Source organism: Schistocerca piceifrons, chromosome 6, assembly GCF_021461385.2.
Source record: "Schistocerca piceifrons isolate TAMUIC-IGC-003096 chromosome 6, iqSchPice1.1, whole genome shotgun sequence".
NCBI classification, from domain to species: domain Eukaryota; kingdom Metazoa; phylum Arthropoda; class Insecta; order Orthoptera; family Acrididae; genus Schistocerca; species Schistocerca piceifrons.
This window is the reverse complement of record NC_060143.1, coordinates 130152738-130166270: the sequence shown is the minus strand read 5'-3', so window position 1 is coordinate 130166270 and position 13533 is coordinate 130152738. Positions and strand designations below refer to the sequence as shown.

At 39.8% G+C, this 13533-nt stretch overlaps 1 protein-coding gene across 3 annotated transcripts in view; it reads left to right on the top strand.

Annotated features, from left to right (window-relative positions):
* The window catches only part of LOC124802717 (serine/threonine-protein phosphatase 2A regulatory subunit B'' subunit gamma-like), a 60363-nt gene that overhangs the window by 23126 nt on the left and 23704 nt on the right, over positions 1-13533 (top strand). For all 3 annotated transcript variants that reach the window (XM_047263685.1, XM_047263683.1, XM_047263684.1), the window contains exons 7-8: positions 530-666; positions 1071-1284. In XM_047263685.1, coding sequence (XP_047119641.1) covers positions 530-666; positions 1071-1284 — 351 coding nt within the window. The remainder of the gene's footprint in view (positions 1-529; positions 667-1070; positions 1285-13533) is intronic.

Genomic DNA, 13533 nt, shown 5'->3' with positions numbered 1-13533 from the left:
GTGTACTGTTGAATTTGTGTTATGCTGTTTGATTTAGAACACATGTGTGTATTTATGGTTGTAATGTTTAGTAGGTGGGATAAATAATAATGGATTCTATGACATAGGCTAAAAATATGTTCAGAACTAGTGCAGTTTCAGATTGGTGAAGGCACTGTATTTATATTCAAAATGGGAGAATTTCTATCTCCTTCCAACAGTCCTGATTTGTGTATTGTGTGGTCTCCTTAAATGACTTCAAGTAAAAGCTGTGTTAGTTCAACAGGCCACAAACTCTGCTGATGGGCATAAAACTCTCAACTTCCTCCTTACCTGTCTTACCAGATTCAAGTGTCAGCTCTAAACAATTAATTGGATTGTAGGAAATAATTCTTACATGCTGGTTCAAGATCTCTGCAGTATAATGTACACTTTTAAGAACAGATACACTCCAACAAGGCACTGACATTAAAATACTGCAACTCTTATAAATATTTTGGTGGAAAAGTATGGTAATTTATATATAACTTGTATACAATGACATTTACAGTTGCGTGATGTGGACCTACCAAAGGACCTGCAAGATAGCAACTGGTTTTCAGCTCCATCAGCTTTACGTGTCTATGGCCAGTACCTGAATCTTGACAAGGACCACAATGGTATGCTCAGTTGCAGTGAGCTTTCGGGGTATGGACAAGTTTTATATTCTATAATAAATGTGCAGTAGTATTATCTTAAGCTTCTGTTCTACAAGCCTCTGTGTAATGTTTTTTATGTCAACTTTGATATAAAATGAAACCTTTGAAGCTGTTTTACATCCGATGTGGTGAGTTCCTTTCAATTGTATAATGCCTTCAGTATTCATTACTGTAAGAAATAATTGTCTTTAATTGAAGAAAACATTCACACTTAACTAACAAATATTGGTTCACTTCTTCTTTAGGCAATTAATGCCATTGTTGTGGTTATTGTTTTTGAGAATCTTGCAGCTCCTGTGATATATGTTAATGTAGTTGAACTTAAGAGTTGATTATGTTTGTCATAACATTTTCAATGTAATTCGTGAATGAGTTAATGAAATATTTTTTTAGGTATGGCACTGGTACTCTATCAAAGGTTTTCACGGAACGAGTATTTCAAGAATGTCTCACGTATGATGGTGAAATGGATTACAAGACATACCTTGACTTTGTGCTGGCCATGGAAAATAGACAGGAACCACAATCCCTGCATTACCTCTTTAAAATTCTTGATGTACATGGCAAAGGCTACTTAGATGTATTCACACTCAACTACTTCTTTCGGGTGAGTCAAAAATAAATCAATCTCTCTCTCTCTCTCTCTCTCTCTCTCTCTCTCTCTCTCTCTCTCTCTCTCTCTCTCCATCCCTCCGCCCCCCCCCCCTCCCCCTGTCCCTCTCTCCCTCCCCACAGCAAAGATAGATCTGTCCCAAGATTTCAATGAAGCTCATGAAGTTGTTAATAACAGGTCAGGAAGAAACCGGTGTTTTCAAATATACATTGCTCATTGAGCATCTTTATGTAATGTTAACTGGGGACCTAGAAATGACAGAGAGGCTCCGCCGCAGTCGCAGTGGTCCGCAACCCCACAATGGCTACTACAGTCCACATCACCCCTCTGGTGCCCCACATCGAACCCAGGGTTATTGTGCGGTTCGGGCCCCGGTGACCCCCCCCCCCCCCCCCCCGACCCCCACCCCCCCACCCCCCACCCGCAGGAAACGTCTCACACCAGACGAGTGTAACCCCTATGTTTGCGTGGTAGAGTATACATGGAGAACTTGAGAACTTGTTTGCGCAGCAATCGCCGACATAGTGTAGCTGAGGCGGGATAAGGGGAACCAGCCCACATTTGCCGAGGCAGATGGAAAACCGCCTAAAAACCATCCACAGACTGGCTGGCTCACTGGACCTCGACACAAATCCGCTGGGCGGATTCATGCCGGGGACCAGGCGCTCCTTCCCGCCCGGAAAGCCGTGAGTTAGACAGCACGGCCAATCGGGCGGGGCTGAGCATCTTTTCAATTTTTTCAGGTGGGCATAAATTTCTAATTCTTCATGTGTGTTCATAAAGTATAACTTCTTCATATAATGAAGGATTACCTGACTACCACCACTTCACATCCCAGCATCCGCCTGTGGTTGAATTTTCTCAAGATAGAGGACGTAAGTCTACCCTTGACATGGATGCCCCTTCCACTGCAACTATTTTATGCTTTTATTAAATCTGAAAACCTATTTTTAGCCTTTTATTTGTAAAATTATGATTTGGATTTTTCAAATGTGTCAAAACATAAATCCTCTTAAACCCTCTTATTATGTAATGAATTATATGCCTAGCTTTCTCACGAAATCATTGGGTACTTTAAATCCAACTGACTTTCAGTTGTATGATTTGGATGTTACTTCTTTAGTGCATAATGTAAGTTAGGAATGGCCAAGAAATCGGCACATGTGCAGTGCTCTTGCTCATGTACCATAGCTCTCTCGCATGGATGCACACTTCCCTCACTGCCACACCATGCTGTCTGAGTGTGGGAAGGGGAACTACTAAAGTTCTGCACCTAAACAGCAATGCAGTCACACTGCATATGGCTTGATTTCATATTTATCAATTACATAGATCACAAACAAAACAAGTTTCCATTAATTAAACAGTGAATATCATATTTCCAGCAATATGTATTGCCTTTCGGAAAACTTGTCTGAAACATATAACCCTGCCCTGCATAAGAACCAGGCTTATTTCAGAAATAGAGTGACCATGAAAGAGTGTCAGGTGACGTCTGTACACTGGTACTTAAGTTTTTTAGAGAACACGTACCACTCCATACAGAATTAGATGATGTGGCTTTCCACATGTGTGCAAGTAGAGATTTTACTTTCTGTACTGTTCAGGGTAAAAAGATATCAATTAGATGATCTGCGGATGTTATCCTTAGTGAAAGCGAAGAAGAATTACAAGATTTGTTAAATGTAATGAAGAATTTCGTTGAATGTAACTAACAATTTCTTAAGCAGAGAATATGTATTGAGAGCGAACTCAAAAAAGACGAAAGTAATGAGGAGTAACAAGATGAAGTTAACGAATTTTGGCTAATGTGGAAGCAGAGTAATCCGTGATGGACAAAGCAAGGAGGACATAAAAAGGAGACTAGCAAAGGCAAAGAGGGCATTCCTGGCCAAGAGAAGTCTACTGGTGTCAAACATAGGCCGTAATTTAAGGAAGAAATTTCTGAAAATGTATATTCGGAGCACGACCACTGTGTGGTAGTGAATCGAAGCATTTGAGAAGTGATGAAGCATTTGAGAAGTGATGTTATAGAAGAATGTTGAAAATTAGGTGGACTGATAAGATATGGAATTAGGGGGTTCTCCGCAGAAACAACGAAAAAGGAGCTTATGAATTGAACCAACAAGGAGGAGAGAGAGCATGATAGGACATGTGTTACACATCAGGTAATATCTTCCCAGGTACTGCAGGGAGCTGTAGAGGTTAAAAATAGTGATGAAAGACAGATTTTATACATCCAACAAATAACTGAGGACGTTGGTTGCTAGTGTTACTCTGAGATGACAAGGTTATCACAGGAGAGGAATTCGGGACAGGCCACATCAGACCAGTCAGAAACTGATGACAAACAAAAATTTCTCTCTCTGGATAGGGAGCTGCCCTATCAAGAGGTAGTTAACTTGATCCACCAGCTACCCCAGCCTCTCCTCTTGCTGGCCAATTTCTATGCCCATAAGCTGTTGAGGAATGGTGTCAGAACACCTGACTAATGCAATCAATGGAACACTCCACTTTCGTCAAATTTATGTGGCATATTAAAAGTATTTAATATCAGTCTATTGATCTGTTACTTTTGCCTCCTCCCCTCAGTGCAATAGAGCACACACACTGACTTCTGCAGAAGTTATCATTTGCTAATTTTCATATACCTTCCTCACCATCACCCACCTGCGTGCCCACCACAGTGGGGCCTTACTAAAGTTAATTGTCAATGCCACCATGTCATCCAGTGCATGCCCACTACAGTGGCACCTTAATAAAGTTGACTGGTATGCTTTCAGTATCACCTTATCATTCAGTGCTACTCCACAAGGGAATATCGACAATATACTACTGGATACAAGTATCACAATACTATTAGGTTGGTGCATAAGTTCGTAGCATTTTTGTTTTGCGTGCTAGTGTTGCAGTTGCTATGGTTGTATTGATCGATTGTCATTTTTATAGTAGTTTACTGTTGCTATTTGAATTTACATATTGTCATTTTGTCAGTTCGAGATAGAAAGTGGAGCTGTGGGTGCTAGAAAATGGAATGCCAGGTGGAGAAATTGGAGCATTTCCAACATATTCCTCTGTTAGAGTTTAGTGGATTCCTCTGTTAGAGTTCAGTTGAGGGGTGACAGCAACAGAGGCAGCCAAGAACATTGCAATATGTATAGGGATAATGCCATAAATCGGAGCACGGCAAGAAAATGTTTTTCTCATTTTGAGGATGATTGTTTTGACATTAGTGACTCTCCATGTTCAGGAAGATATTTGGGGATTTGATGAAGATCTTTTAAATGCATTAATCCACAAAGATCCATGTCAGTATACTCGAGAACTGTCAAATGTAATGAACCGTGCTCATTCCACCATCGTGCTGTGACGAAGCAAGCTGAGATGATTGTAATTCCCCTCTTATTTTGCCATCTGCCCCCTTTAAATTCGTTTTGTTACTTTTAACTAATTATCATTAACATGCGTGAATATAATCTGCATTTCCATAAAAGAGAAATATTGCCCCACAGTTTTAAAATAAATAATACTGGATCTAATTTTGTGCTTAGTTTCAGGTATGTAATTGATTTTCTAATTTATTTTGACTATTACTGGTTACTGTATTTCATTATAGAGCGAAATCATTAATTGTTTTGTAACTTAAATTCTATTGTTGACATATAAACAAGTATAAATTCTGTAATGATTATAAACATTTGGAAGACGAAATGCTAGTAATCTCAAAGTATCTGTTTGGCTATATTTGAAAACATGTTAGCAAAACCAGCTAGGAATTAATTCCAAAGTAATTACAGTTTTGTCAAAAGTATTGTTTGTGTAACAATATTTGTTAATTTCATGATTTAATTCGGCCTAAACCTCACAGTACAAGAAACTGTTAAAAAGATGCAATTTTCCGATGTATTCAGTTAATTGAGGGAATTAAGTTTTAATTGTAATTTCTGTAAATTTAACTTTAAACAGTGTGTAGTTTCAGCACCTACTATTGTGATGATATACAGGGTGTTACAAAAAGGTACGGCCAAACTTTCAGGAAACATTCCTCACACACAAAGAAAGTAAGTATGTTATGTGGATATGTGTCCGGAAACGCTTGCTTTCCATGTTAGAGCTCATTTCATTACTTCTCTTCAAGTCACATTAATCATGGAATGGAAACACACAGCAACAGAACGTACCGTACCAGCGTGACTTCAAACACTTTGTTACAGGAAATGTTCAAAATGTTCTCCGTTAGCGAGGATACATGCATCCACCCTCCGTCGCATGGAATCCCTGATGCGATAATGCAGCCCTGGAGAGTGGCGTATTGTATCACAGCCATCCACAATACGAGCACGAAGAGTCTCTACATTTGGTACCGGGGTTGCGTAGACAAGAGCTTTCAAATGCCCCCACAAATGAAAGTCAAGAGGGTTGAGGTCAGGAGAGCGTGAAGGCCATGGAATTGGTCCGCCTCTACCAATCCATCGATCACCGAGAAGCGTACGAACACTTAGACTGAAATGTGCAGGAGCTCCATCGTGCATGAACCACATGTTGTGTCATACTTGTAAAGGCACATGTGCTAGCAGCACAGGTAGAGTATCCCGTATGAAATCATGGCGGTGAATCCAGGAAGTACAGTACATACTTACAAAACTAAAATGAGCTCTAACATGGAAATAAAGCATTTCCGGACACATGTCCACATAACATCTTTTCTTTATTTGTGTGTAAGGAATGTTTCCTGAAAGTTTGGCCGTACCTTTTTTGTAACACCCTGTATAAGGGCCTAATTTTTGGTCACAAGACCGTCAGTCCACGGCAGAGTTTCAGAGAAGTAACCTGTGCTGGTTAGAACAACAACAATGCTTCAATTTAACTGTGAAAGAAGTGTTAAACAATTAGGCTGTGTGTAAAAACCAATGACAGTGACAACTCCATAGGTACCTGATTATTCTTTAAGAACTGTGGGCTTTGTGGTTATGTTTTTACTGCTCGTAGATGTTCAACAGTTAACTATTGTAGCAGTATGTGGAGGTTCGCCTGTAAACTATTAATGAGGCTTATCACAAGTTAAACAATAGTGCACTGGTCATATAACTGTTATTATGGGGAGGGGGGGGAGTGAACAGTGAAATTAAAGTATTATTAAACACAACTGTGCACCTGTCGGCTACGTAATTTGCAATAGTCAGTGTCGGAATCCACAACCCATTTTTCAGCCAGTGTAGCAACGCTGTACGTCAACACCGAGGACAACAATCATCAATTGATGAATAAATAAAAGCAGGTAGAAACAGCCACAGTGCGACACTTGAATGTGATGGGAAAGGTTCAAAAATCAGGTGTATGTTTACTATGTGCTCCTAGCTAAAATCACAAAAATCAGTGGGTTGCCATATGTGCATCTCTGCTTTCTTGTCATCAATTGACTCGTGAATGACACTGACCGTTCCTATCCTTTATGGTTATTGACGACAAGAAATGGTGTCTTTATGCTACCATAAGGAAAAGAAAGGATTGGTTGAGCCCAAACAAAGCAGCCACTCTTCATACAAAGATACTCACATCCAGAAAAGCTTATGTTATGCATCTGGTAGAACAGCAATGGGGTGGTGTACTATGAATTGCTTCCTCAAGGTGTAACCATCACTGCTGAAATTTGTCAACAGTTGAGATGTCTAGCAGACACAGTCCAAGAACAATGACCAAGAAGATTACATGAAGTGATGCTACTCCACGATAAAACCTTGCTGCATTCTGCTTGACAGACAGAAAGTACTATACAGGAGTTGGGTTGGGAATTCATTCCGCATCCACATTCTTTAACTGATCTTGTGCCATCAGATTTTCACCTTTCCCACTCTCTGTTGAACAGCCTTCAAAGAACATCCGTACTGCGTGAAAATGTGCTTCAAATGTTGCTCAATGAGTTCTTCACCTCAAAACTGCATGATTTCTTCAGTTATGGAATCGAAAAGTTATTCTTTTATTGGCATAATGTTTTAAATAGTGACCGAGAATATATTATTGATGGCTAAAGTTTCTTGTTATGTGTATCCGTTGTGTTTATTAAACTCATGGAAAACGCTACGAACTTGTGCACCAACCCAATAAAAGCAGTGCAATTAATGACCCCCTTTTCCTTGGGAACTCTGCATTAGAAACCAGTCCCATTGTGGCTACAGGAAATTGCCAAGGCCATCAAAGATTGCAGGCAGGTGCTCCAATGACATCTAGTTTCATCCTTCAGAGGAAAACATTTTGTGATTGATTGCCACACCATAGGATCTGTGATATCAGTTGAATTAATAAATGAAAAAACACCATCTGGAATACAGTTTCTTCTATTGCCAACTACTAGTTTCAATCAGACTGCAGATCATCTTCAAATCTAAGTTGGAACAGGAAACAAATAAATATGAGTAATATTGCTTGCTACAAGCTATAGCTTTTTTATAACCTAATTCCTTATCCCGTTTTCATCTTATAGTAAGAGTCCTCATTAGTTTTATTATTCTTTATTTTTAAATAAAGGCAAGTTCTTAAAGTTGTTTCAAAAGAGGGAGGACTTAATGCAACAAGATGTGTTTGTGAATTTTGTAGTTTCACAAAATATATATACAAGAAGCCAAAAGTAAAATTTACACTTGATTGTTTCCTACATATGTATTTTTTTATTTACTCTAAAAACAAAGATGATGTGACTTACCAAACGAAAGCGCTGGCAGGTCGATAGACACACAAACAAACACAAACATACACACAAAATTCAAGTTTTCTCAACAAACTGTCGTCTCATCAGGAAAGATGGATGGAGAGGGAAAGACGAAAGGATGTGGGTTTTAAGGGAGAGGGTAAGGAGTCATTCCAATCCCGGGAGTGGAAAGACTTACCCTAGGGGGAAAAAAGGACGGGTATACACTCGCGCACACACACACATATCCATCCACACATGGATACACTCGCGCGCGCACACACACACACACACACACTCACACACACACACACACACACACACACACATATCCATCCACACATGGATATGTGTGTGTGTGCGAGTGTATACCCGTCCTTTTTTCCCCCTAAGGTAAGTCTTTCCGCTCCCGGGATTGGAATGACTCCTTACCCTCTCCCTTAAAACCCACATCCTTTCGTCTTTCCCTCTCCTTCCCTCTTTCCTGATGAGGCAACAGTTTGTTGCGAAAGCTTGAATTTTGTGTGTATGTTTGTGTTTGTGTGTCTATCGACCTGCCAGCGCTTTCGTTTGGTAAGTCACATCATCTTTGTTTTTAGATATATTTTTCCCACGTGGAATGTTTCCCTCTATTATATTATTATTTACTCTGTAACACATGCATATACACTAACATTTTTAATTTTTTAAATTGTTGATTTTTAATTGTATTAATTATTTTTATTTTATATCAAAGTACTAGCCAATCACTGTACATGTGCCATGTGATTATACAGTCTTTTTCTGCTACTCCATCCTTTGTGTTTCACATTACTTGTAAGTCATTTGAACCACTGTTGATGAATTGCACCATGAGGTGCCAGGTATGTATGAGTGACATGATGATTGGATGTTTTTAATTCTATCTTTGATGGCATTGTTTATAATGTTACAGTGTTGCAATTTTTGTTGCCTATTTTTCCTGTTGCAACTTAAATGTGAAGATTATCCACAGAGCAAATCAAAACTGATAGCATTAAAAGAAACTGTGATCCAGATAGTATTTCCATTTATTAAAACCTTATTGCTTTTAAAAGGCTATATGTTCATGCACACTGCCTCATAAAACACCAGAAGAAAGAACAATGGGAAAGGCACATCACTTCCATAGGGACCTTTACCACCTCTTAACAGATGTGGGCCAATTTGCATTGTACGTATGGCTGTCAATTAGCAACATTTTCCTATAAGCCTCATAGATATTGATGTTCCCACCGACTGTACAGTTATTGCGTCACACTTTTCTGAAAACTTCACTCAACAAGCTATGTCTGGCAACTTCCATCTACACAAGAGGCATGTGGAGGAAAATAGCCTGTCCAGTACTTAGAATCCACAACAAAGCACTATATTTATCTGTAGATCACAGACACCACATCCTTGCCATTTTTAATCATATCTAGTGTGAAGCTAAATTCCCAACCCAGTCGAGGGAAAGCAGAATTGTCACAACCTTGAAAGAAAGTAAAAACCTGTATAAGTGTTGTCCTAACAGAGGATAGAGGGAAGATGGGTTTTGAGGTCAGTCTGCAATCTCTGAGCGGTGGGGAGCAAATGTAGAAAGACAAATTGCCAGTGGAGGCAGGTTGACTTGAATCAGCCCCAAACACTGTCACAGGGCACGTACAAGAGGCGTGAATTTTTAGGACTCTACTGCTTGCAGCAGCAGACTCATGGAATTTGGGAATCTGATTAATACTACTTAGTTGTGACCAGACTAACATTCTACACTGAATGTTAATTCTAAACATTAGGGAAAAAAAAGAGGCTGTTGGTTGCACAGCAGAAGCCAGTGTCTGAATCCACAGGGGTATTAATTCTAAACATTAGGGGAAAAAAAGAGGCTGTTGGTTGCACAGCAGAAGCCAGTGTCTGAATCCACAGGGGTAAATGATAATAGAAATGGCAAACACCAGCAGCATGTTAGGTACAAACTTGAGAGCAGTTCTCAAAGTGAGAAAAGCAGACATGTTGGAGCTTACCGAGGCTGGCCACAAGCAACACAGAGTCAGCACCTCAACAATCTGTCTGAGAACTTCCTCTGAATACAAAACATGGGTTTTTAAATAATCATGGCGGTGCACTATTTCTCCCTTTCTATAATCATCCCACCAATCCACTGACAGTAATAATCTTTAGCCAATCTGACGAGTCGTTCTGCACCTTTAGGGCACCTCTGGCCATCACATTTAGATTCCTCCCCTTCTACTCAGTAGGTAGGGACGCTTCTGGACTTTACATAAACAAATCCCAAATTTGGTAATGACAGCATTCATCTGAAAGCTAAACATCACTGCCACTCCTATTGTGACCAACAACAACAGTGTTTTGTGTCACTTGACCTCCTCCTCAGTCCTTTTGTGACTGAGAACTGCTGTAGTAGTGCTGTAACCTGCATTAACTCACTGACCTTACAGTTCTCAGGAGCAAGTATCAAGCTTGCTGCCTCTGCTAGACATGCCTTTTCGTGTCCATTTTCAACTATGACATCTTACAACAACGTCTAGGCTGTTGATGGAGTTACCAGTTAATTCTCTGAAATGGAACTTCTCCCCTGGTGCAGTTGCCCAGAGCATCTGCAATTTGCAGGACTCTAGTGTTACTGTTATCTCCGGTAATCTAAACACTACCACTTTTGTCTGGTCTCTGCATTGTCCCTCTGATGTCCTATCTTGGAGTGCCATTGATGGCTCCCAACGATCTTAAGCATAACAACCTACAAGTCATTACTTTGTCAATATCTGACATAAGATGGGCATCTGGTTGACTCCATCAAGCTCTTGAATCTTCTATGCAAATTACTTGTGCAGATTTTAGGAGAGACAGTCCACAATTGACCACTTAATTTGCCTGATTTCCATTATAACGACAGCTCATCACTATCATCTTGGACTGGAGAAACACCTGTGACACTTCGTAGTTTGGCCACATCTTTGCCACCCTTGTGTATGAGTCTTGTTTCAGATGCTCCTTCCCAATATTTGTATGGAATCTTCTCCAGTTGTTTTGCTTTTGAGTCAGTGTGTCCTACAGTACCCTCCATACCCAGGAAAATGCTGTCCCGTGGTGTCTGTGTTGAATGATCTGTCAAAGCCCTTTGACTGTGTAAATTACAATATCCTTTTAAATAAATTAGAATATTCCTGTGTAACAGGAAATGCTGCAAAATGGTAAAAATCATGTATCTATGACAGGACACAAAGGGTGTCATTAGGAAAGAGACACATATTAAGCTATCAGGGATCATCCAACTGGGAACTAATTACATGTAGTGTCTTACAAGATTCCATCATGTGGGTATCGATGACAATTCACCAGTAATGTTACAAAATGCCAAGTTTGTTATGTATGCAAATTATACAAACATTGCAGTAAACAACAAAACAAGTGGAGTGTTAGAAAAATTCGGTTGATGAAATTAGTTTACTAGTAATATCAAGTATTGCGAGTATTAATACAATACCCTGCTGCTGCTTAAATTTTTGAAAATAAAAGAAGAAAAAACAGCCATGGTGTCTAAAGTCTTCCAGAAAGAGAAGTCGCCCTCATTCTGGCAACAACATTGTGAAAGAGTGCAGAGGAGTGAACAGAGGATCAGGGCACGCTCTTGTCGTTGGGGTGGGAAACTGTCCCTAAAAGTCAGAAGAAATGGCAAAGATCAGTTGCATGAGGATGCAGAAGACAGTGGAAACCACTGCAATAAAAATTCGTAATGTGTATCCATAGGAATTGTGGCCAGCAATTGAAAAAGTGTCATGATGATCTCTCCATTGGAAAAAGATTCTGGACTAGTTCCCCATTCAGGCTCTGGGAGGTGACTGCCAGGAGGGATTGAATAACCAACTACAGCATAGTGTTCTAAGAGTCAGGGTGTGGAATGTCAGAAGTTTGATCGTAGGGAAGCTAGGAAATCTGCAAACAGAAATGCTAAGGTTCAATGTAGATACAGTGGGGCTCAATGAAGTGAAGGAAGGATTTTTCTATCAGATAAATGTAGGGTAATATCAACAGCAGCAGAAAATGGTATAACAGAAGTAGGGTTCATTATGAATAGGAAGGCAGGGCAGAGAGTGGTTACTGTGAACAGTACAGTGATAGGGTTGTTCTCGTCAAAATCAACAGCAAACCAACACCCAGAAAGATAGTTCGGGTACACATGCTGATGTCATAAACAGAAGATGATGAGATAAAGAAGGTATACGAGGATATTGAACTGGTAATTCAGTACATAAAGGGAGGTCAGAACGTAATAGTCATAGGGGACTGGAATGTGGTTGGGGAAGAATTAGAAGAAAGGGTTACGGGAGAATATCGACTTGGTAGTAAGAATGAGAGAGGAGAGAGACTGGTTGAGTTCTGCAATAAATTTCACATGGTAATAGTGAATACTCTGTTCAAGAATCATGAGAGGAGGTTGTATCCCTGGAAAAGGCTGGGAGATATGGAAAGATACTAGTTAGGTTACATCCTGGTCAGGCAGAGATTCTGAAATCAGACATTGGATTGTAAGACACCTAGGAGCAGACATAGACTCAGATCACAATTTGTTAATGATGAAGATTAGACTGAAGTTTAAGAGACTAGTCAGGAAAAATCAATGCACAAAGAAGTGTAATACGGAAACAGTAAGAAATGAAGAGAGGTGCTTGTAGTTCTCTGAGGCTGTAGGCACTGTGATGATGAATAGCTCTGTCGGCACTGCAGTTGAAGAGAAATGAACATCTGTTAAAAGGGCAATCACAAAAGTTGGAAAGAAAAACATAGGTACCAAGAAGGTAGCTGTGAATAAACCATGAATAACAGAAGAAATACTCCATTTGATTGACCAAAGAAGGAAGTACAGAAATGTGTAAGGAAATTCAGGAATACAGATCACTTAAGAATGAAACAAATAGGAAGTGCAGAGAAACTAAGACAAAATGGTTAAATGAAAAAGTGAAGAAATCAAAAAGAAATGACTGAACGAGGTCATGCAGTAGTTTGCACACTGGACTCGCATTTGGGAGGATGGCGGTTCAAACCTGCGTCTGGCCATTCTGATTTAGGTTTCTGCAATTTCCCTAAATTGCTTCAGACAAATGCTGGGATGGTTCCTTAACCATCCTTCCCTAATCCGATGGGACCAATGACCTCACTGTATGGTCCACTCCTGCAAATCAACCAACCAACCAACCAAAAAGAAATGATTGTTGGAAGGCTTGACTCAGTATGCAGAAAAGTCAAAACAACCTTCAGTGAAATCAAAAGCAAAGGCACTAACATTAAGAGTGCAATGGCAATTCCACTATTAAATCCAGAGGAGAGAGATCATAGGTGGAAACATTACTTTGAGGGCTTCTATGAGGGTTAGGATTTACATGATCATGTGATAGAAGAAGAAACAGGAGTTGATAGGAGTGGGATTGGGGATTCAGTATTAGAACCAGAATTTGAAAGAGCTTTGGAAAGCTTAATATCAGAAATGGCAAAAGGGATACATAACATTCCATCGGGACTTCTAAAATCATTGGGAGAAGTGG